The sequence below is a fragment of the Podarcis vaucheri genome (genome assembly GCF_965113315.1).
Source record: "Podarcis vaucheri genome assembly, chromosome: 1".
Taxonomy (NCBI): domain Eukaryota; kingdom Metazoa; phylum Chordata; class Lepidosauria; order Squamata; family Lacertidae; genus Podarcis; species Podarcis vaucheri.
This window is the reverse complement of record NC_138759.1, coordinates 4,080,369-4,105,649: the sequence shown is the minus strand read 5'-3', so window position 1 is coordinate 4,105,649 and position 25,281 is coordinate 4,080,369. Positions and strand designations below refer to the sequence as shown.

Genomic DNA, 25,281 nt, shown 5'->3' with positions numbered 1-25,281 from the left:
ACTGTCCAACCATCTCATCCTCTGTTGTCCCCTTCTCCTTGTGCCCTCCATCTTTCCTAACATCAAGGTCTTTTCCAGGGAGTCTTCTCTTCTAATGAGGTGGCCAAAGTACTGGAGCCTCGGCTTCAGGATCTGTCCTTCCAGTGAGCACTCAGGGCTGATTTCCTTCAGAATGGAGAGGTTGGATCTTCTTGCAGTCCATGGGACTCTCCAGAGTCTCCTCCAGCACCATAATTCAAAAGCATCAATTCTTCGGTGATCAGCCTTCTTTGTGGTCCAGCTCTCACTTCCGTACATCACTACTGGGAAAACCAGATTTAAGAGTCTAGCTTTCCAAATAAACTTTTGGCGAGTCTTGCTTCAGACTGACCACAAATGAGGGCGCTTTCATGCAGTACGGCCAAGCTAGCAGGCCGATCATGTACATCCAAGTTGTGCCACTGAAGACAAACACAGAATCTTTTTGCATTTCTGAGCAGTGGATCCCAACAGCACATGTTTCCCCTGGGGAGTAGCGATGCTATTGCGCCATCGTTCACCCGACCTTGCCTTGCTGAATTGTGGCATTCATTCATTCTCTCTCTGTCTCTCTCTCTCTTTCCCTTTCCAAACTTGATTTAAACTCAGTGCTCCTAATCTCCCTTTTCAGCGTCGGTCACGGTAAAATTGCTTCGTGCGACGCAAACCCCGGCCATCTGTTCTGGCTGCAGCTGCTGTTCCAAGACTGTAGTTAAAACCCTAAAACAGAAATCACCACTTTCTCCACCTCCTCCTCCTTCCCATCGCCGCCTCCAAAATGAGGAACCTTCTGCATCCTCTTTCCTTTCTCTTTGTCAACACAACTTGTACAACTTCAGTCCAGTTGCACAATCAACAGTGACTTGGCAAAAGTGGGGGCACTTATGGGGCGGGGAGGGGGGAGGAAATGAATCAACCTGCCTCCGAGGCTTCCGAGAGAAGGGTTCCTGCTGCAGGCTCCTTTGAGGACAATGAGCGTTTTGTTGAATACAAACAATATGCCCAGATCTGAGCATTTCTCTTTGATTGACAGGATGTAATGCTATCAGGATCTTAAGGTTCCCCTCGATGAATACTGGGGGAGATATATGCACGGCGCTTGTTTGCTTCCTGCCTTTGGTGGTCGATTAAATCAATCTCTTCTTGTTGATTAAAATGTTCCAGCAGATGAAAGGGGATCAGACCTCAATAGCAGAGCTCGCAATTTGCATCTAGAAGGCTCCATGTTCAATCATTGTCATCTTCAGGGTTTTTTTATATATTAAAAAAAGGGATTTGGGGGTAGCTGAGTTGGAAAGTTGTTGCCAGTCAGAGTGGGCATTCTAGGCTTGATGGGGCAGAGGTCGGACTCTGCAACAAGACAGCTTTGTATGGCTCATATGACCCAGGGCTTCTAACATCCCAAGCCTATAGGTGATGGAAGAGCAGTCCTGACCCTGAGCTCTCTGGGTGTTGTTGAATTTCAATGGACAATGGTTAGGAACGATGGGAGTTTGTCTAGCAATGTGTTGAGGTACTGCAGGCTGTTGGTATTTTATATTTTGATTAAAGGGGGAAATACTAGATGTTGTTGTTGTTGTTGTTTAGTCGTTTAGTCGTGTCCGACTCTTCCCCTTCTCCTTGTGCTCTCCATCTTTCCCAACATCAGGGTCTTTTCCAGGGAGTCTTCTCATGAGGTGGCCAAAGGATTGGAGCCTCAGCTTCAGGATCTGTCCTTCCAGTGAGCACTCAGGGCTGGTTTCCTTCAGAATGGAGAGGTTTGATCTTCTTGCAGTTCATGGGACTCTCAAGAGTCTCCTCCAGCACCAGAATTCAAAAGCATCCATTCTTCGGCAATCAGCCTTCTTTATGGTCCAGCTCTCACTTCCATACATCACTACAGGGAAAACCAGTAGTGTTTCCTTTACCGCCAATCCATTGGCATGTTAGCTGCGATTCCTGCTTTTCAGCGGGTTGGACTAGATGACCCTCAGAGTCCCTTGCAACCATTCTATGATTCTATGATCTTCCAAGCATAAGAAGTAAGTCTGCTTATAGAGGGAGAGAGCCTCTCCCTAGTCAGCTCCTAAAACTGATCTGTGCCCCTGTGCTTATGGGTCATCAAAATAAAGCAATAGTAATAACACTGGCCTACTTTGCAGGTTTGTTGTGTTAATAAGATAACCTGTTGAAGTTCTGTAGATCCCTGGTAGCGCTTTATGGCCGGAGTGCACAGGCTGCATTCTTAAGTATTCTGTGTTTTATTAGCTGTGACAGTTGGTTTTATTGCTGATTGGATTTCTGAAATACTGTCGGCGCTCTGAGTGGGTCTTTTTGATTAAATGGCACGTAAATCGCAGAGCAGCTAAATCGCGGGTGTACCTGATTTCTGCCGTCAAACGTTGGCAGGTGTGCCGCTGTGATATATTTTGAAGAGCCGGTGCATTGGGGGGCGGGGGGGGATGGATGGCCCCGTGATAATTGCAATGCACTCATATCTCTCTCTCCCTCCTCTGCCAGTCGCACTCCTTTAGCTTAAATGTCAAGGCGTTTTTTTTTTAATCAGGAAAAATTTCCTCCTCGCTGCAAACTGCCCTTTTTGTGGAGAGCGCTTTGCAATATTTGTAGGATGAATGGCAGCAATTAATGTGCAAATGAGACCCTCTGTCTAAAGTTTCCTGGCTGAGCAGGTTTTCCGAGGCTGCTTTTAATTACTGCTTGTGATAACGGGCCAGCGAGGTCTCCGTTGCTAGATGGCAACAGCCTGATACAGAAGAAACAATGATGGGCTCTGGGGTGGGGTGGGGAGCAAGAGCGATAAGTATTTTGGGGCCTTACCCCCCCCCCCGTGTAGGTGGGAAGACCACTAACAGAGGTTTTAATATTTAAAAAAAATATTATTACGGCATAAGAGCTTTCATAAAGTAGAACCCGCTTCCATCAGTTGAGTGCTGCTTGGAGTCCGCCCCCCTTGAGTTAATAGACTTTTCCCAGAGAATCTCTATATTCTAATAGTCTCTCAAACCTTTCAATTAATAACTGGCTGCCACATACCCACGGGACCGCCTCTCCTGGTCTGCCCCGTGGGAGGACCTTAAGGTCCACAAATGACAACACTTTGGAGGTCGCAAGTCGCAAGGAGATTAGATTGCTCTTGCTCTCAACTAGGGCCAGGGCCTTTTCAGTACTGGCCCCGACCTGATGGAACGCTCTGTCACAAGAGACCAGGGTCCTGCAGGACTTGACATTTTTCCACAGGGCCTGCAAGACAGAGCTGTTCCACCAGGCCTTTGGTTTAAATTGCAGTTTAACCTGTATTTTATATTAGCCCCTCCCCCATTTTGTTTTTACTGTGATTTTATTGGTGTTAGCCGCCCTGAGCCCGGCTCTGGCCAGGAAGGGCGGGGTATAAATAATAATAATAATAATAATAATAATAATAATAATAATAATAATAATAATAGTTATTATTATTATTATTATTATTATTATTATTATTATTATTATTATTACTGTATATAACTTTGGGTACCTCCAAATGGGCTTTGATTGTGAGGTCTGGGTTCTTCATGCCTATGGGCTTTTCACAGCAACCACACGACCACTGTTAGCTTCAGGATGTTAGCTTCAGAATCATAGAATATTAGAGTTGGATGGGACCCCCAGTTGCATCTAGTCCACCCCCTGCAATGCAAGGATCTCAGCTAAAGCATCCATGACAGATGTCCATCCAACCTCTGCTTAAAAACCTCCAAGAAAGGAGAGTCCCACCCTGCCTGATTTAATCCAGATTTATTATTCCCAATGAATTTTTTCATAAGTTTTTTTAAAAACCTGTTGCCATCAACCCATTTGTCAAAATGGCCTGTTTTGCAGGATTAAGCTTTCATGTTGAAGACCTATTGTACATCTTGTTGTTTTTAAATATAATATAATATATAATATAATATAATTTAACATAATTATAACAAAATACAAGCAAAATACTACAAATACATACATACATATATATTTCAGATAAGCACACATATATAAAAAAAGAACAAAAAAGAAAAAAGGAAGAAGAAAAAATAAGACGAAAAATTGAAAGAAGAAAAGTTGGAAGAATTTCTTCCAAATTTATTCTACAAATATCTCGATAATAAAATTTCATTGACTGACTTCCATCGCTTACACTGCACTTACTATATACATTATATATACACGGAAAAGCAGATACAATTTTGCTTAAAATGTATATAGACCTATTGTACATCTTGAATGGTTTGGGGAAACACTTAGGAACTCAAACGTTTAATCGGTTTGTTAGTTCACGATATCTTATATCAGCAAGGAGATTCCTTCTTACCAGAATGAATGCAAAGACCTAATAATAATTTTTATAATAATAATAATAATAATAATAATAATTATTATTATTATTATTATTATTATTATTATTATTATTATTTATTATTTATACCCCGCCCATCTGGCTGGGTTTCCCCAGTCACTCTGGGCGGCTCCCAGCAGAATATTAAAAAGACGATAAAACACCAGACATTAAAAACATCAAACATTCCCTAAACAGGACTGCCTACATAAAACGTGTACAGCTTTCTACAGGACTAAATCACTTCCAGCAGCCAAGCTGAGCTTTCTGGATAATTCCTAATTTCTGGGAGTCTCCAAAATCTACTCTAGGGGCTAATTTAATGTGACACTATTAGCAGACCTCTCCATCTCTATGAATTTTTTTTGACGCCATGGACAAGAACTCATCCCCCTCCATCCCATAAACTTGTCCAGTCCCCTTTTAAAGCTGCCCAGGACTGCGACCTCCAGTGCTGCAAATTCCATAAATTAACTCTGCATTGTGTGAATAAGGGCTCCCTTTTGTCTGCCCTGAATCTGCCGTTAATCAATTCCATTTAGCCTCTCTATCTAGTCTATGGAGCATAACAGAGCAAGTACAGAATTCTGCTTCATTTTTAACAAGTTACAATAGAAGTGGAGCAAGATCTAATTATTTCAGGAGGAAAAGGGGGAAAGTATGAACGGATGATTAGTAATTTATTTCAAGTATTTTTATTCCACTCTTCAGCCAAAAAAAGGGGGGGGGCTTCCAGAATGCATAACAGATATCAGTAATGAGACACTTGCTGCCATTGGGCGAATAATCTAAAAGACATGGCACCAAAGGAAAAGGTTTTAGGAGGGAGAAGGAAAACACAGGCACTTGCTCTTAATCTTGCAACCACCAGAAGGACTGGAAACAGTTCCAGGAGTGGAAGACCCAAAGGTTGCTGGTTTCTCAGCGGAGCTGATGGAGAAACCCATCTCTCCATGTGCTATAAAAAGGTAAAGGAACCCCAGACCATTAGGTCCAGTCGTAGCTGACTCTGGGGTTGCAGCGCTCATCTCGCTTTATTGGCAGAGGGAGCTGGCGTACAGCTTCCGGGTCATGTGGCCAGCATGACTAAGCCGCTTCTGGCGAACCAGAGCAGTGCACGGAAACGCCGTTTACCTTCCTGCCAGAGTGGTACCTATTGATCTACTTGCACTTTGACGTGCTTTCGAACTGCTAGGTTGGCAGGAGCAGGGACCGAGCAATGGGAGCTCACCCCATTGCGGGGATTCAAACCCCCGACCTTCCGATTGGCAAGTCCTAGGCTCGGTGGTTTAACCCACAGAGCCGCCCGTGTCCCTGTGGCAACACTAAAAGGTAAAGGGACCCCTGACCATTAGATCCAGTCGTAGCTGACCCTGGGGTTGCGGCGCTCATCTCGCTTTACTGGCCAAGGGAGCCGGCGTACAGCTTCCGGGTCATGTGGCCAGCATGACTAAGCCACTTCTGGCGAACCAGATCAGCGCACGGAAATGCCGTTTACCTTCCTGCCGGAGTGGTACCTATTGATCTACTTGCACTTTGACATGCTTTCAAACTGCTAGGTTGGCAGGAGCAGGGACCGAGCAACGGGAGCTCACCCCGTCGCGGGGATTCAAACCACCAACCTTCTGATCGGCAAGTCCTAGGCTCTGTGGTTTAACCCACAGCGCCACCCGCGTCCCCCGTCTGCCATAGCCTATATGAAATAAATGCAGCCGTACCTTGGATTCCGAACGCCTTGGTACTCAGATGTTTTGGCTCCCGAATGATGCAAACCCGGACGTGAGTGTTCCCGTTAGAGAAAGTCCTTTGGTATCCGAACGTCCAACGGGGCTTCCGATTGGCTGCAGGAGCTTCCTGCAGCCAATCAGAAGCCGTGCTTTAGTTTCCAGACGTGTATCTGAAGAAGTGTGCATGCACATGAAAGCTCATACCAAGAACAAACTTAGTTGGTCTCTAAGGTGCTACTGGAGGAATTTTACATTATTTTATTTTTTTGTTTCGACTACGGCCGACCAACAAAGCTACCTACCTGTAACTACTACTATTAATAGAATTGTAGAGTTGGAAGGAATCACCGGGGTCATCAAATCTTTTGCCCAACGTGGGGCTCTAATTATTATTATTATTATTATTATTATTATTATTATTATTATTATTATTTATACCCCGCCCATCTGGCTGGGTCCCCCCAGCCACTCTGGGCGGCTTCCAACAAAACACTAAAATACAATAACCTATTAAACATTAAAAGCTTCCCTAAACAGGGCTGCCTTCAGATGTCTTCTAAATGTCAGGTAGTTGTTTATATCTTTGACATCTAGTGGGAGGGCGTTCCACAGGGCGGGTGCCACCACCGAGAAGGCCCTCTGCCTGGTTCCCTGTAACTTGGCTTCTTGCAGCGAGGGAACCACCAGAAGGCCCTTGGCGCTGGACCTCAGTGTCTGGGCTGAACGATGGGGGGTGGGTATGCTCCTTCAGGTATACTGGACTGAGGCCGTTTAGGGCTTTAAAGGTCAGCACCAACACTTTGAATTGTGCTTGGAGACATACTGGGAGCCAGTGTAGGTTTTTCCAGACCGGTGTGATGTGGTCTTGAATCCCCCCAGTCATTAATCCAGCTGCCACATTCTGGATTAGTTGCAGTTTCTGGCTCACCTTCAAAGGTAGCCCCACATAGAGTGTGTTGCAGTAGACCAAGCAGGAAATTGCTAGAGCATGCACCACTCTGGCAAGACAGTCCGCGGGCAGGGAGGGTCTCATCCTGCGTACCCACGACCCTGAGATCAAGAGTCTCATTCTCTCCTGACTCAAGCTGACTCTTGGCCCACTATGAGCCCACTCATAAGCTGAGTGCAACTCCCCCCACACGCAATTCCCAGCCAGTGGTATTCAGAAACTTAATGTGTAGGAAGAACATCAGCATCTGAATGAGTAGCAGGGGTCTGCCCCGCAGAGGACCTTAAGGTCCACAAATGACAACATTTTGGAGGTCCCAAATCGCAAGGTGGTTCGATTGGTCTCAACTAGGGTCAGGGCCTTTTCAGCACTGGCCCCGACTTGGTGGAACGCTCTGTCACAAGAGACTAGGGCCCTGCGGGACTTGACATCTTTCCGCAGGGCCTGCAAGACAGAGCTGTTCCGCCTGGCCTTGGGTTTGGACTCAGTCTGACCCTTATGTTTCCCTCCCCTTACAGTTTTGATTTATCGGCTACTTTTAAAATGAGGCTGCATTTTAAATTGCATTTTAACCTGTATTTTAAATTGGTTTTTCCCCCCTATTATGTTTTTACTGTAATCTTACTGGTGTTAGCCGCCCTGAGCCCAGCTCTGGCCAGGGAGGGTGGGGTATAAATAATAATAATAATAATAATAATAATAATAATAATAATAATTACTATTACTACAGTGGTATCTCAGGTTACATACGCTTCAGGTTACAGACTCCGCTACCCCAGAAATAGTGCTTCAGGTTAAGAACTTTGCTTCAGGATGAGAACAGAAATCGTTCTCCGGCGGCGCGGCGGCAGCGGGAGGCCCCATTAGCTAAAGTGGTGCTTCAGGTTAAGAACAGTTTCGGGTTAAGAACGGACCTCCAGAACGAATTAAGTACTTAACCCGAGGTACCACTGTATTATTATTATTATTATTATTATTATTATTATTATTATTTGTCTTGGTGACTGCGGGGCATTGCAGATTGCTCCTGCCAGAGGAACATAATAGGAGTCCGCAGGATCAGGCCAGTGTCCCTTCCAGCTCTACAGTTCTATGATTTTATTACTGCAATGGTTGTTTCCATGTTGTTCATGGAGAGATTGCTAGGGCACCAGTCTCCATAGCGCCCCGGGGCCCAACAGGGCAGCGGAGCTTTCAGCTGCCGCTATGCTAGAGCTGGCAATCTCCAGCGTGCAAAGTGATTCATTCATTCGGAATAAACTTGGAGCTTGCCTGGGCAGAGCTTTTCATAACTCTTTGAAGAAGAAGAAGAAGAAGAAGAAGAAGAAGAAGAAGAAGAGGAGGAGGAGGAGGAGCTCAGGGAGGGGTGGGGAGGAAAGTGCTTGGAAAAAAGCATATAAAAAATGTAAAGAGGATTTCAGGTTGCTTCAAACCTGTCTTGCTTTCTGCCCCTCCACAACCTGAAATTCTAAGCTGGACAGCGTGGTTTGCAAAATAATAATAATGGTGTTAGTTAAAGCAGGGGAGGGAGAGAAGGTGAAGAAATTATAGGCTCTGGGAACATGGGGTACTGGAACTGTGAGAGCTAAACTACAGTGTCCCAAATTCTTTGGGGGGGGGGGAATGTCCTTTAAAGGTTTGATGTGGAGGCCGACACACTTGTTTCAGATGCAGGAGGCTATCACAGTTGCAAATCTGGAACAGAAGAAAACCATTGTTTTAGACGACTGTGCATTGTGCCATACAGAGTGCATTGTGCCGTACAGAGTACAAGAGGGCAAATGCCTGCCCCAATGAGCTTACAATTCAAAATTTGACGCAGATGAAACAGTGGAAGAAGGGGAGGGCGATGCAACCAGGGGAGCAAGGTCTAGCAGTGGTTTAGTTGCATATGTTTAGGCCCCATCTGCTTGTTGTTGTTATTTAGTCATTTAGTCGTGTCTGACTCTTCATGACCCCCTGGACCAGAGCACGCCAGGCCCTCCTGTCTTCCACTGCCTCCCGCAGTTTGGTCAAACTCATGCTGGTAGCTTCGAGAACACTGTCCAACCATCTCATCCTCTGCCGTCCCCTTCTTCTCGTGCCCTCCATCTTTCCCAGCATCAGGGTCTTTTCCAGGGAGTCTTCTCTTCTCACGAGGTGGCCAAAGTCTTGGAGCCTCAGCTTCAGGATCTGTCCTTCCAGTGAGCACTCAGGGCTGATTTCCTTCAGAATGGAGAGGTTTGATCTTCTTGCAGTCCATGGGACTCTCAAGAGTCTCCTCCAGCACCAGAATTCAAAAGCATCCATTCTTCAGTGATCAGCCTACATTATGATCACTGCCTTGCCGTGACGAAGGGGCTTGAATAACTCAGAGAAGCTATGAGCTATGCCGTGCAGGGCCACCCAAGATGGACAGGTCATAGTGGAGAGTTTTGACCAAACATGATCGACCTGGAGCAGGAACCGGCAAGCCACTCCAGTATCCCTGCCAAGAAAACTCCATGGACAAAGACAACAGGCCCCATCTGCATTAGCCATTTAAAGCAGTATCATACCGCTTTGAGCAGTCGGGATTTCTCCCAAAGAATCCTGGGACCTGTAGTTTGTTGCAGGTGCTGATAGTTGCTAGGAGAGCCCTGTTCTCCCCAAAGTGCTTGAGCTCCGTGACAGCGTGGCACAGTGGTGTCTTTGCACTGGACATCCTTTGGCTGGCTCAGGGTGGTGGAGCTGGGAAATTTGGGATATAAGCATGGGGAAGTAATGGGGGAAAAGGCCACAGGATGCTTTGAAGGTCAGGCCAAGGCTCTTTTTTCTAGATCTGGGTGCATGTTTAGTCGTTTAGTCGTGTCCGCCTCTTTGTGACCCCCTGGACCAGAGCACACCAGGCACTCCTGTCTTCCACTGCCTCCCGCAGTTTGGTCAAACTCATGCTGGTAGCTTCAAGAACACTGTCCCACCATCTCGTCCTCTGTCGCCCCCTTCTCCTTGTGCCCTCCGTCTTTCCCAACACCAGCGTCTTTTCCAGGGAGTCTTCTCTTCTCATGAGGTGGCCAAAGTCTTGGAGCCTCAGCTTCAGGATCTGTCCTTCCAGTGAGCACTCAGGGTTGATTTCCTTAAGAATTGATATGTTTGATCTTCTTGCAGTCCATGGGACTTTCAAGAGTCTCCTCCAGCACCAGAATTCAAAAGCATCAATTCTTCGGCGATCAGCCTTCTTTATGGTCTAGCTCTCACTTCCATACATCACTACTGGGAAAACCATGGCTTTAACTATATGGACCTTTGTCAGCAAGGTGATGTCTCTGCTTTTTAAGATGCTGTCTAGGTTTGTCATTGCTTTTCTCCCAAGAAGCAGACGTCTTTTCATTTCGTGACTGCTGTCACCATCTGCAGTGATCATGGAGCCCAAGAAAGTAAAATCTCTCACTGTCTCCATTTCTTCCCCTTCTGTTAAAACCACAATGGGGAACTTCTGACCTGCAGGCCTCCCCAGTTGGCCCACGAGGCCATTTTGGTCAAGTCATGCCGACCTATCTGACACCTGATGTCCAGCTCTCACTTCCATACATCACTACTGGGAAAACCATAGCTTGAACTATATGGACCTTTGTTGGCAAGGTGATGTCTCTGCAAAGTGATGTCTTTGTTGGCAAGGTGATGTCTCTGGGTGCATATTGCACTTCAAAGGTTTGTCCATACTGAGTTTGCTGAAAACATTGTATTTTCTTCTGTCCTTTTTTTTTTAAGGTCCACTTTGACCAGTTTAAAGAAGCCCTCATCCTCATCTTGTCCAGGACATTAACGAATGAAGAGTCCTTCCAAGAACCAGGTAAGCCAGATCACTGATAGGCTTGGATTCTGGCAACAGTAAGGGAAGTGGATTGTGGAAAGCATGATGGAGCTCAGATCCATGTCAGAAGGTGTTCCAGAGCTTCTCAGTTTACACTGTTTTGCTCTAAATTCAGGGGCCTCGCTTTAGGCATCTTCCCGCCCCAGCAACAGTGCAGAGTTTCCTAAACTTGGGTCCCCAGCTGTTGTTGAACTACAACCCCCATCATCCCTAACTGGAAGGACCTGTGGTCAGGGATGATGGGAATTGTAGTCTGCAAACAGCTGAGGTCCGAAAACAGCTGGGAAACTCTGCTCTTGAATTATTTTTGCAGCATAACAAAGAGCACATCTTGAGCCAGGCTCTCGATCCGTCTAGTTCAGGGTTACCTACACTGGCAGGCAGCAGCTCTCCAGGGTTTCTGATCAAGCCCTACCTGGACATTCTGCCAGGGATTGAATACTTCTGCATGCAAAGCAGGTGATTTCCCTATTGAGCCCCGCCCTTCCTCCAAGCAACATACCTAGGAGAGTGATCTCTTGCTACTAAAATAGCTACCCAGCTGTACCAACCCTGGCCATGGTTCATAATGACAGGAATGTGCACAGAGGATTTTCTTCTGCCCAGTTCCCAGGGCTACAGGCACATGTCTGTGCTTGCAAAGCAAACATTTTTTAAAACCGACTTGCTTTAGTCACGCAAAACAAATACTTCACTGCAGGGTAACTAAAGGAGACATCGCCGGCGAGAGGCACTGAGGCACAAAATGCGGAGGTTCTGCAGCTTCTGTTTCTCTTCTATTTTCCATCTAACTTGCTGATGCATTTAGGAAAAATAGAGTTGGAACTTCTGCAACTTTTAGTGAAGACGTGCAGAGATGGGCAGCCTGTTTGGCAAGGCTTGGGAGGGGGCTGATACCAAACTCTCAGTGGTGGGTGATTTGTCTATCCATTGAGGTTCTGATCATACTACCAGCTAGAGCAGAGGTCAGCAAACTTTTTCAGCAGGGGGCCGGTCCACTGTCCCTCAGACCTTGTGGGGGGCCGGACCATATTTAGGAAAAAAATAATGAACGAATTCCTGTGCCCCACAAATAACCCAGAGATGCATTTTAAATAAAAGCGCACATTCTACTCATGTAAAAACATGCTGATTCCCAGACCGTCCGTGGGCCAGATTGAGAAGGCGATTGGGCCGAATCTGGCCCCCGGGCCTTAGTTTGCCTACCCATGAGCTAGAGCAACGATAGGGAGTCTCTGGCCCACGGTCCTAATTTGCATCTCAAGGTTGTTTTCTTCAAGGTACATCCTCCTGCCCTATAAGATGTGAGCTGTGGGGCAGGTGTGGTGTCACCTATGTAGCCCAAGTCCTTTCCCTGAGTGGTTCGATTTCAGGGGGTGCGGTTGGCAGTTGGCCGATGTGCCTCTGGGTACCAGTATCTGGGTACCAAGAGCAGGTGAGGGCTGTCTAAGGACATCTTGGAGGCATTTGGTTGGTCACGATGGAAAATGGGTTGCCAGCCTAGAGACATGTTCCAGGCCTTTTAAACCGTGACTGTGGCAAATGATTTCCATGATTTTCCTGTGTTGTTGTTTTTTGACAATGTGGTTTTATTTAAGGATTTAAGGCTGCAGTCCTAACTCCATTTCCCCGGGGGCAAACCCCATTTAAGTCAATAGGGCTGACTCTTGAGCAGACGTGGTTAGGATTGCGCCGTACTTGTCTGTCTGTTTGTGTGCGTTTATGTGTTGCCCAGGGAGTAGCCATTGCTGTCGTTTTTTGAATGAAACGATTGAAGAATAATGAAACACAAAGCCGGTCTCTGGCTTCCTGCCTTGGAACAACAACCCCAGAACTGTTTACATCTTGCTGGTGTAATTTGTTCTTAAAAGTTTGTAAACCACTTGGAAGCCTATTTGGGCATTAAATTGTGTATATTTATTTATTGCTATCATTTATTATTACGTTAATATCCCACCTCTTTTCAAAGTGAACCTTGGTCTCCCACGTCCCAGTCCAGCACTTTAACCAATGTTGTTATTGTTGTTTAGTCGTTTAGTCATTTAGTCGTGTCCGCCTCTTCGTGACCCCCTGGACCAGAGCACACCAGGCACCTCTGTCTTCCACTGCCTCCCGCAGTTTGGTCAAACTCATGCTGGTAGCTTCGAGAACACTGTCCCACCATCTCATCCTCTGTTGTCCCCTTCTCCTTGTGCCCCCCAATCTTTCCCAACATCAGGGTCTTTTCCAGGGAGTCTTCTCTTCTCCTGAGGTGGCCAAAGTCTTGGAGCCTCAGCTTCAGGATCTGTCCTTCCAGTGAGCACTCAGGGCTGATTTCCTTCAGAATGGATGCATTTGATCTTCTTGCAGTCCATGGGACTCTCCAGAGTCTCCTCCAGCACCAGAATTCAAAAGCATCAATTCTTCAGCGATCAGCCTTCTTTATGGTCCAGCCCTCACTTCCATACATCACTACTGGGAAAACCATAGCTTTAACTATACAGACCTTTGTCGGCATACACCACACCAATATTTGTATAATAACATAGGTAATAACCGAAGCAAAGGCTTTGGTTCAATAACCAGCCTTCAGGACCTCTGTTATTGAATTTGCCTTGCCTTTCTCTACCTAGATATCCCAGGCCCTTCTTTCTAAATACATACAGTGGTATCTTGGGTTAAGTACTTAATTTGTTCCGGAGGTCCGTTCTTAACCTGAAACTGTTCTTAACCTGAAGACCACTTTAGCTAATGGGGCCTCCTGCTGCCGTCGTGCTGCCGGAGAACGATTTCTATTCTCATCCTGAAGCAAAGTTCTTAACCTGAGGTAGTATTTCTGGGTTAGTGGAGTCTGTAACCTGAAGCAACTGTAACCTGAAGCGTATGTAACCTGAGGTACCACTGTAGTCACATTTTTTTTTGTCATGTCTTGAATGATCAGGGCTGCTCCGTCGCTTCTGTCTTGACCTGAGTTCCTAGTTTTGTTCTGTTTTTTTACCTCCGGGAACGGGCACAAGAGGCCTCAGTCCAGGTCTAGCTGCTGCCATCCCCATCAAGGAGGGAAAGTGAGCCCCTCTTTGTGTCGGGACGCCAGATGCAACCACAGAACTCATGGTCCAAAAATAACCCAGATTGATTGGGGTTATCTCTTAACAGTGTGCATCCTGCCAAGCGATCGGTCAAATGGGATTATTTCTGGACCAAACTGAGAAGTGCTCTTCTACTCTAGTGTGATGTTGTGTTAATAATAATAATAATAATAATAATAATAATAATAATAATAATTTATTATTTATACCCCGCCCATCTGGCTGAGTTTCCCCAGCCACTCTGGGTGGCTCCCAATCGAGTGTTAAAAAGAATACAGCGTTGAATATTAAAAATTTGGCATGCAGTTGTGATTCTCGGAGGAACCACGCCTAAGGTTTTTCACATTCCATGCAGTATTGAAGGCCCCTCAGTTCCAAATTCTTCAGCGCCACTTGAGTTCTTGGCCTGGCTCTGAAGAACAAACAGGAGTTGCATGAAGTCCCTTCCAGTACGTTCTGCCCCATACTAGCAGGGTGCAAGCCTTGGGTCCTCAGTGAGCCGACACTAATTCTCCTTGATGGGCCACAGAGCCCTGCCCAGGGTGGGAACCTGCTAGATTTGAGTGTTGTGCAGCAATCTTGGCAATCTGTTTATTTGTATACCTCTCGATTGTAAAAAAAAAACCCCACAAAAATTCAAAGAGGAGCTGGATCTGTCCAGCGGGCAAAGCCAGTGCCGGATTTTCATATAAGCTAAACAGGCTCCGGCTTCAGGCTTCACTCTCTTGGGGCTCCCCCAAAAAAAATTAAAGGGGAAAAAAACCTGGCTGTACATTTCCGAAATATAAGATAAAAAACAAATAAAATAAAATCTACAAACAGCAATAGTGTGGGCTCCTATGACGTAAGTCATGGGCCCCACCTGCTAGCTTGCTCCCTAAAATATCACTGGTTTGCACATTTCTATCTACAGTCATACCTCATGTTATGTCCGCTTCATGTTACATTCTTTCAGGATACATCTCGCAGCGACCCGGAAGTACCGGAAAGGGTTACTTCCGGGTTTCGCCACTCGCGCATGCGCAGAGGTGCAAAATGACATCATGCGCAGAAGCGAGGAATCGCAACATGTGCATGTGCAGACGCGCTGCTGTGGGTTGTGCTCTTTTCATGTTGCAAACAGGCCTCCGGAACAGATCCTGTTCGCAACCAGAGGTACCACTGTATAGGGTGCCTACATTCTGCATTGACTGTTATGTGCAAATGGCTTGAGATACCTATGAAGTCTATAAATTACCATATAGCATATATTCAACACACACAAAAAAACAGTGACAATTTGTTGTTGACAAAGGACAGCTGGGCAGATAAAGGGCCCCATTACCTTCAGGAGCTGAGGGCCTCATCAAACCTAAATCTGGCCCTGGGCAAAGCTACCATCTCCTCCTGCCCACCTCTCAGGCTCCTGACATCACAGAGACCAAAATCGACCTCCCCTCCCTTGCCCGCAGGGGTCTCATAGAATCATAGAATCGTAGATTTGGAAGGGACCCCGAGGGCCATCTAGTCCAACCCCCTGCAATTCAGGAATCTCAGCTCAAGCATCCATGACAGAGGGATGTCCAGTCTCTGCTTTACAACTGCCAATGAAAGAGAGGCCACAACTTCCTGAGGGAAACTGTTCCACTGTTTAATAGAATCATAGAATCCTAGAGTTGGAAGAGACCACAAGGGCCATCGAGTCCAACCCTCTGCCAAGCAGGAAACACCATCAGAGCACTCCTGACATATGGTTGTCAAGCCTCTGCTTAAAGACCTCCAAAGCAGGAGACTCCACCACACTCCTTGGCAGCAAATTCCACTGTCGAACAGCTCTTACTGTCAGGAAGTTCTTCCTAATGATTAGGTGGAATCTTCTTTCTTGTAGTTTGGATCCATTGCTCCGTGTCCGCTTCTCTGGAGCAGCAGAAAACAACTTTTCTCCCTCCTCTATGTGACATCCTTTTATATATTTGAACATGGCTATCATATCACCCCTTAACCTCCTCTTCTCCAGGCTAAACATGCCCAGCTCCCTTAGCCGTTCCTCATAAGGCATTGTTTCCAGGCCTTTGACCATTTTGGTTGCCCTCCAATAATAATATAATAATAGCTCCAGTAATAGCTTTTACTGTCAGAAAGTTTCCTGATATTTAGTCAGAATCCCCTTTCTTGTAACTTGAAGCCATGGGCTCGAGTCCTCCCCTTCAGAGCAGGAGAAAACAAGCTTGTTCCCTCTTCCATGTGACAGCCCTTGAGATATTTGAAGATGGCTATCTTATCTCCTCTCAGTCTCCTCTTTTCCAGGCTAATCATACCCAAGCTCCTTCAACCATTCCTCATCAGGTTTGGTTTCCAGACCCTTGTTCATCTTGGTCGCCCTCCTCTGCACACATTCCAGCTTCTCAACAACCTTCTTAAACTGTGGAGACCAGAATTGGACCCAGTACTCCAGGTGTGGTCTGGCCAAGACAGAATCAAGCAGAACTATGACTTTCCCTGACACTAGACTTCTGTTGATGCAACCTAGAATGGCATTAGCTTTTTTTGCTGCAGCATCACACTCTTGGCTCATTTTAAACTTGTGGTCCACTAAGTCCACTAGATCCTTTTCACATGTACAGTGGTACTTCTGGATGCGAACGGGATCTGTTCCGGAACCCTGTTTGCATCCTGAAGCGAACGTAAAACGTGCCTGCGTGGATCTTGTTTCGTGTTTTGCTGCTTCCACGCATGCACGTGACGTCATTTTGAGTGCCAGCACGAGCGCTGTAACCCGGAAGTAACGCGCAACCCGAAAATATTTAAGCTGAAGCGTATTCATCCCGAGGTATGACTGTACTGCTAGTAAGACAGATGCCCCCTATTCGATATTTGTGCATCTCGTTCCTCCAGCCCAAGTGCAGAGCCTGACATTTGTCCCTACTGAAATTCATTTTGTTAGCTTGCGCCCAGTTCTCCAAACTGTTATGGCTGTGCTTTGCAAAAGGGTCTGCAAGCTAGCACTTTGAATGGGGCTTCTCAAATCAATTGGTTTCCAGGTCTTGCAGCGCCCCTTTCAAATTGCTGTCTTGTAGATCAAATTGCATAAAGATTTGCAGGTGCTGCCAATCACCTGATCAGCAGGTACCTCCAAAAAAAACATTTTGGCGGAGCCATGTCTTTACCTTTCCTGCACCAGACATCGTATCTGACATCAGGTGTCAGATAGGTCGGCATGACTTGACCAAAATGGCCTCGTGGGCCAACTGGGGAGGCCTGCAGGTCAGAATTTCCCCATTCTGGTTTTAATAGAAGGGGAAGAAATGGAGGCAGTGAGAGATTTTACCTTCTTGGGCTCCATGATCATTGCAGATGGTGACAGCAGTCACGAAAGTAAAAGACTCCTGCTTCTTGGGAGAAAAGCAATGACAAACCTAGACAGCATCTTAAAAAGCAGAGACATCACCTTGCCAACAAAGGTCCGTATAGTAAAAGCTATGGAGGAGACTCTTGAGAGTCCCATGGGTTGCAAGAAGATCCAACCTCTCCATTCTGAAGGAAATCAGCCCTGAGTGCTCACTGGAAGGACAGATCCTGAAGCTGAGGCTCCAAGACTTTGGCCACCTCATGAGAAGAGAAGACTCCCTGGAAAAGACCCTGATGCTGGGAAAGATGGAGGGCACAAGGAGAAGGGGAAGAGTCGGACACGACTAAACAACAACAACAACAACATCTAGTATTTCCCCCTTTAATCAAAATATAAAATACCAACAGCTTGCAGCACCTCAACACATTGCTAGACAAACTCCCATCGTTCCTAGCCATTGTCCTGAAAGATGGAGGGCACAAGGAGAAGGGGACAACAGAGGATGAGATGGTGGGTCAGTGTTCTCGAAGCTACCAGCATGAGTTTGACCAAACTGCAGGAGGCAGTGGAAGACAGGAGTGCCTGGTGTGCTCTGGTCCAGGGGGTCACGAAGAGTCAGACATGTCTAAACGAGTAAACAACAACAACAACAATGAAAGGATAACGTGCTATGTTAAAAAAAAAGAGAATGAAACACAAACTTGCCCCTTTGTGTCTTTTGACATTACAGTCGTGCCTTTTCTTTAAAAATAAAGGAAAAAACACCGTAGCACCCTAAGGTGGTGTGTATTTCAGAAGCACACACTCGCAGCCTTCAGAAATCGAGTCACTTTCAGGTTTTATTACAATCCGCCGGTCTACAGGTTTTGTTAAATAAATAATCAGAAATCAAGAGCGTCTCTATTCCACAGACACACATCCCCGCTCAAATCTGAGTTGTGTGTATATGTGCAAAGAAAGTCAATATGAGGTTTCTTTTCCCTCCTTACAGAGAAGCCTTGCATCTGATGTCGATACATAACAAAGCATAGCCCCTGGCAATGGCTGGTTGTGGGGGGCGAGCAGTCGGGCTGGCAAGGGGAGGGGGGCAGGTTACAGCTCTCCGCCTGCTGATTCCCTTCATTGAATGGAGTCAGCCGCAACATCTGCGGGATCCACAGCAGCCCAGGGCCTCCGATATCCAGAGCGCTCCCCCCAATTTTTAATGGCTGCAGACTTTGGCTTGAGCCATAAAAATTGATGCATAGCCATCGGCAAGGAGGTTGCCTTCAATGGACCTCTCTTCTCTTCCTTCCAGACTTGCTCAGGAGGCTGAAGAGGCAAGAGATGTGTGTGTGTGTGTGTGTGTGTGTGTGTGTGTGTGTGTGTGTGTAGAAAATGATCTTATTTATTTATTTAGCTGTTCGGTTCCAATTACACATTGCTTTCCGTAAAATATCTCGAAGCGATCTTGCAGCAAAAAGCAACAGCGAGCGACATACCGTACGTCAACGAAACCAAAACCACAATTTTGAAATCCACCCCAGATACAGACTGGAGGAGATAGTTGTTTGTATTTATTGATATCTTCCTAAGGTTCTGTGCCCGTCCTTCACTGACGGACTGCTGCAATTAAAATCGAGGAAAATAATTCCAAACGAAAGCAGCTCAGTAGATTAAACAAAAGAGAAGAGCTGGCCCCCACAAAAACCCCTTAATAAGGTATGGGCATGGCTACCAGCTTGGATATTTTTTAAAAAGGGGATCAGGCAAGTTCATGAAGCCAGTGTTCATGTAAGCCAGTGTTACAATATGGATGCAATGCGGCAGCGAGCTGCAGCTAGCTGGAAGGCAAAACATGATGGGAATGTTGGGACTGTTCCGTGGGAACCAGAGGGACAGTCTATTCACTGTGCGGAGCACCGGAATTAGCTCAGAGTGTAATATGACCTGTACAGGAAGTGCAGGAGGAGGAGTTTATTCTCTCTCGGCTGTTGGATTTTGAACAGAGCAGACGTGTTTTCTGTAACGCTGCAAGGACAGAAATAAAGACATGTAAATACATTTCTGTCTACCTCTTTCTCCTCCCTGGGGGGAGCAGGGAGCAGGGAAGAGTGGCGTGTCCTTTTCACGCTGAGGAGGATCGCCGATCGCGACCTAGCCTGTATCCTGCTGGGGAATGCAGACAGGGAGGTCAACAGGGAGATCAAGCCGGGTGCCTGGAGAATGGCCAGTTTCTCCTGATAAGGCTTGAATTTCCTAACAGTGTACTGGTTAGGAGCCCCTTCGCGTCTCCTCCCGCCAGGGCTGCCTGGGTGCCTGACGGGTGCGATCAGGGCCAGGGGTGGGGCACCCCTTTTGGCCACATCGCTGCCTGTGTGCATCCCTGTGGAGTCTGCGAGCGGAGAAGGGAAGCGCCCTGTGCAATCCCAGCACCGAGCAAGGATGGCACAGCTGGCAAGCCACCTTATCTGCTTGCTGGCCGTCCTGTGGCACAGACTTCCCTAGACAGGGGCCGGTAAGGGGCACCGGGCGCTTAGAGCAAAGCTTCACTGGAGGCCATCTGGGCTGCAATCTGGGAACCTCTTATGTGCAGCGCTCAGTGGCGTAGCGTGGGTTGTCAGCACCCGGGGCAAGGCAAGTAATTTGCGCCCCCTAACCCGTGGATTTGCGCCCCCTAACCCTAACCCCCAGGTGTTGCGCCCGGTGCGGCCGGCCCCCCCTGCACCCCCCACGCTACGCCACTGGCAGCGCTGAGCGCATGTCAGACCACATGATGTAAAGGAGCCAGACCAAAGTCCCCCCCCTTAAAAACTCTGGGAAATGGGGGGGGGGGCGTCAGAGAGATATTTGCACCACAGTGCCGGCTATGCTTAAGAAAGCCCTGTCTAAAGGCACAAGGAAATGCTACCAGTGCAGTATAGTGGTTAAGAGCGGTGGACTCGTAATCTGGGGAACCGGGTTCGCATCTCCGCTCCTCCACCTGCAGCGGCTGGGTGACCCTGGGCCAGTCACACTTCTCTGAAGTCTCCCAGCCCCACTCACCTCACAGAGTGTTTCTTGTGGGGGAGGAAGGGAAAGGAGATTGTGAGCCGCTTTGAGACTCCTGAAGGGGAGTGATAAAGCAGGATATCAAACCCAAACTCTTCTTCTTCTTCTAAGGATACTAGCTATAGTGGCTGTGTTAGGAAGCAAGCTGCCTCGTATTACGAGTCAGGCCATTGGGCATATCTAGCTCAGGGCTGTCTGCACTGACTGGCAGCCTCTCCCAGTGGTACCTGGAGATGTCAGGGATTGAACCTGGAAACTTTTGTATAATTATTATTATTATTATTATTATTATTATTATTATTATTATTTATATATTTACACCAGGCTTCCTCAACCTCGGCCCTCCAGATGTTTTGAGACTACAATTCCCGTCATCCCTGACCACTGGTCCTGCTTGCTAGGGATCATGGGATTTGTAGGCCAAAAACATCTGGAGGGCCGAGGTTGAGGAAGCCTGATTTATACCCTGCCCATCTGGCTGGGTTTCCCCAGCCACTCTGGGCGGCTTCCAACAAAATATTAAAAACACAATACAGCATTAAACATTAAAAACTTCCCTGAACAGGACTGCCTTCAGATGTCTTCTAAATGTCAGATAGTTGTTTATTTCTTTGACATCTGGTGGGAGGGAGTTCCACAGGGCAGGTGCCACCACCGAGAAGGCCCTCTGCCTGGTTCCCTGTAACTTGGTTTCTCGCAATGAGGGAACCGCCAGAAGGCCCTCGGCGCTGGACCTCAGTGCCTGGGCAGAACGATGGGGGTGGAGATCATAGAATCATAGAGTTGGAAGAGACCACAAGGGCCATCGAGTCCAACCCCCTGCCAAGCAGGAAACACCATCAGAGCAATCCTGACATATGGTTGTCAAGCCTCTGCTTAAAGACCTCCAAAGTAGGAGACTCCACCACACTCCTTGGCAGCAAATTCCACTGCCGAACAGCTCTTACTGTCAGGAGGTTCTTCCTAACGTTTAGGTGGAATCTTCTTTCTTGTAGTTTGGATCCATTGCTCCGTGTCCACTTCTCTGGAGCAGCAGAAAACAACCTTTCTCCCTCCTCTATGTGACATCCTTTTATATATTTGAACATGGCTATCATATCACCCGTTAACCTCCTCTTCTCCAGGCTGAACATGCCCAGCTCCCTTAGCCGTTCCTCATAAGGCATCGTTTCCAGGCCTTTGACCATTTTGGTTGCCCTCCAATAATAATATAATAATAGCTCCAGCAAATTCCACTGTCGAACAGCTCTTACTGTCAGGAAGTTCTTCCTAATGTTCCTTCATTGGATGCTCCTTCAGGTATACAGGGCCGAGGCCGTTTAGGGCTTTAAAGGTCACCACCAACACTTTGATTTGTGCTCGGAAACGTACTATAAAGTATATACGGAAATGTATAAAAGAGGGTGCTCCATCTCTGAGCCACAGCACTTCCCCTGGCGGTTCTGCCTCCTCTGTCAAGTCAAATGACATCATTCTTGCACTTGGCTCCTGCTTTCGGGCTTCACAGAGGTATGTGCTTGGCCACTGGGAGAGCAGGATGCTGGACTACACGGATCATTGGTCTGATCCAGCGCAAGATTTCTCCTTTTGCAGTTGACCACTTCAAATTGTAGAGCTGGGCTTCTGTGAGTCAGTGCTCTTCTGTGGGGAGCAAAAGAGGTGAGTGGAAGGAAGCCAGCATGTCAGGGAGAATATAAGATTAGCAGGATTTTTCTCCCTGATAGATAGATGATAAATAGATAGATAGATAGAGATGCAGATGGCGCTGTGGGTTAAATCACAGAGCCTAGGGCTTGCTGATCAGAAGGTTGCCAGTTCAAATCTCTCCCGTTGCTTGGTCCCTGCTCCTGCCAACCTAGCAGTGTGAACACACGTCAAAGTGCAAGTAGATAAATAGGTACCACTCTGGCAGGAAGGTAAATGGTGTTTCCTTGCGCTGCTCTGGTTCGCCAGAAGCAGCTTAGTCATGCTGGCCACATGACCCGGAAGCTGTACGCCGGTTCCCTCAGCCAATAAAGCGAGATGAGCGCCGCAACCCCAGAGTAGGCCACGACTGGACCTAATGGTCAGGGGTCCCTTTACCTTTACTTTAGATAGATAGATAATTTATTACAGTCGAAGACCAGCTTATAAAGCACACTAGGGGTACAATCCCAGAGGGAAAACAAACATTTAAAACAATGTACAACAATAAATTTGAAATTTATACGTGCGATAAGCGTATAGACACTTAAACTTTAAGATAAACTACCGCAGAGAGATGACCCAGAGTCACCCATGGAACCGAGTTTGGGGATTTTCTTAATGAACTAGTTTGGGTTGGGGGATGGTCTGTGCCTTACAGATCTGTACACAGAATCTGGCAACCATCCGGGTCGTCTTATGATCTTTGCCTAACAGGAAAAGGTTGAATTTCTGCTTTTCTGGGAGGTCAGCGAGCCTCACCTGCAGGGGATCAATGGTCTCACTACGTGCCTCTTCATAAAAGGGACATCTAAAGAACAACTGCTCTGGGCTTCCTATCTCCCCCAATGAACAGGCGCAAAGTCTCTGAGCATATGGGACTTTTTTAAAGGATCCTTCCAGGACCAGCGAGGGCAGAGCTGAGCTTCCTCCCTGTCTTCTAATAATAATAAATTTTATTTATATCTAGCTTTATCTGAAAAGGTGCATGTATGTGTGGACTTTATGGAAGAGCATTCAGTCACCTGGCTTACTAGTCATACATGTAGCTTGCTAGCAGTACATGGGTAAAGGGGTCTAGGAGTCTTAGTGGATCACAAGCTTGACATGAGTCCACAGTGTGATGCAGCAGCAAAAAAAAAAGCTAATTCTCTTCTGGGCTGCATCAACAGAAGTCTAGTGTCCAGATCAAGTCCCACTCTCTTCTGCCTTGGTCAGTCCACACCTGGAGTCCTGTATCCAGTTCTGGACGCCACAAGCAGGAATGTGTGCAGAGGAGGGCAGTTAAGATGATCAAGAGTCTAGAAGCCAAGCTTCTAGTTGAAGGAGCTGGGTATGTTTAAGAAGAAGAGAGTTTGGATTTGATATCCCGCTTTATCACTACCCGAAGGAGTCTCAAAGCGGCTAACATTCTCCTTTCCCTTCCTCCCCCCCAACAAACACTCTGTGAGGTGAGTGGGGCTGAGAGACTTCAGAGAAGTGTGACTGGCCCAAGGTCACCCAGCAGCTGCAGGTGGAGGAGCAGAGACGCGAACCCGGTTCCCCAGATTACGAGTCCACCGCTCTTAACCACTACACCACACTGGCTCCTTTAGCCTGGAGAAGAGAAGACTGAGAGGAGAGATGATAGCCATCTTCAAATACAGTGGTACCTCAGGTTACATACGCTTCAGGTTACATACGCTTTAGGTTACAGTCTCTGCTAACCCAGAAATAGTGCTTCAGGTTAAGAACTTTGCTTCAGGATGAGAACAGAAATCGTGCTCCGACGGTGCAGCAACAGCAGGAGGCCCCATTAGCTAAAGTGGTGCTTCAGGTTAAGAACAGTTTCAGGTTAAGAACGGACCTCCGGAACGAATTAAGTACTTAACCCGAGGTACCACTGTATCTAGAGGCTGTCACACGGAAGATGGCACAGGCTTGTTTTTTCCTTCTCTGGAGGGCAGGACTCGAACCCATGGCTTCAAATTACGAGATAGGAGATTCTGACTATGATTCTATGTGGACCTCCACTTGTAATCTGAATAGGTGCAGGCAAACTCATTCCTTCAATGGTTTGCGTTGCAGCATCTTTAAAGTTGTTGTCACATGGGGTTGCTGGCATAGCTGAGCAGGACTTCCTTTGTTGCTTTGGCTGAAGAAAACCTGGGCTAAGTCTCGCAAGGAGGTCTGTTGTCACAGTGCCCTGGCAATTCCCCCCAGATCTCTCCTGGCACAGGACATACACACACACACACACACCATGGTGGGTTAGCTTCTCTCTGCTTTGGAGAAATCCAATTGCGCTTTGCTGTAATGAAATAACCCCCCACCCCAGTTTTTTAAGGCATAGCAAGAAAATGAACGGGCCATAGAGAATCTACCAGAGCTAACATGGCAGAGAGATTCTGTGGGCTACCAATTGCCAGCAGCCCAGCTTTAATGGTGATGATAAGGTTTGCTTTTGTTCTTCTGGGTCTTATTTAATCAGCCTGTCTCGTTTCTGATTTTCCCTATCTGCGCACTTCATCGGATGGCTTTCATGTCCAGGCTCCAGCTGCAGGAAATCTTGTTAAAATTGCCTTGTTCAAACACCCGCCCGCCCGCCTGCGTTCCCCAGGGTTTGCAATATGCATGGATGGGGTGCAAGTCCGGTGGGAGGGGGATAGAGAGAGGGATATCAAAGGGTTCCTGGTCCTGTGTATTTTATAATTCATTGCATAGCTAAGCTGGCGAATACATTTGCACTAACAAGCTCGGAGAGGGAATTTGTATAAAAGGGATCGGCACGGCGACACTGGAGGGGCTCTCAGTCTGGGCTTCCAAAGGATTTCTCGGAGTATTCTAATATGTGCCCCGTCTTTCTGTCTCCTCATCTCATGCTGCTGAATCCTTGCAATTTTACGATCGGTTTATTTTTTGCTCTTTGGAGAGGCCCCAGAATAAAACCATTCTTAAAAACATCAGATTTCAACAAAAAGCCTAGCAGGAAGAAAATCCGGTTGTAGCCACAACAGCATGAAAAGCCAATAACAAGGTCCAAGGCCTGGCTAAATAAAAACACCTTCGCCTGATGCCAAAAAGATGTTGGCTCTGGGGAGATGGTCACATTTCTCCCGCGGTTTCTTGCAAGTGAGATCAGGCATACAGTGGTGCAGAAATGTAGCTTAGTTGGTCAAAGTGCTTGTTTGGTAAACAGGAAATCCTGGGTTCAGATCCCGGTGGGGTCTGTTGGTTGTTTTGGACTCAGCTCAGCTCAATTTGGAAGCACCTGCTTTGCATTGCAGAAGTTGCACAATTCAGTTCCTGGCATCTT

General features: G+C 47.0%; 1 protein-coding gene across 1 annotated transcript in view; it reads left to right on the top strand.

Annotated features, from left to right (window-relative positions):
* Window positions 1-25,281, top strand: part of NIN (ninein) — a 147,880-nt gene that overhangs the window by 34,170 nt on the left and 88,429 nt on the right. Inside the window, exon 4 of the mRNA XM_082229404.1 lies at window positions 10,775-10,856. Coding sequence (XP_082085530.1) covers window positions 10,775-10,856 — 82 coding nt within the window. The remainder of the gene's footprint in view (window positions 1-10,774; window positions 10,857-25,281) is intronic.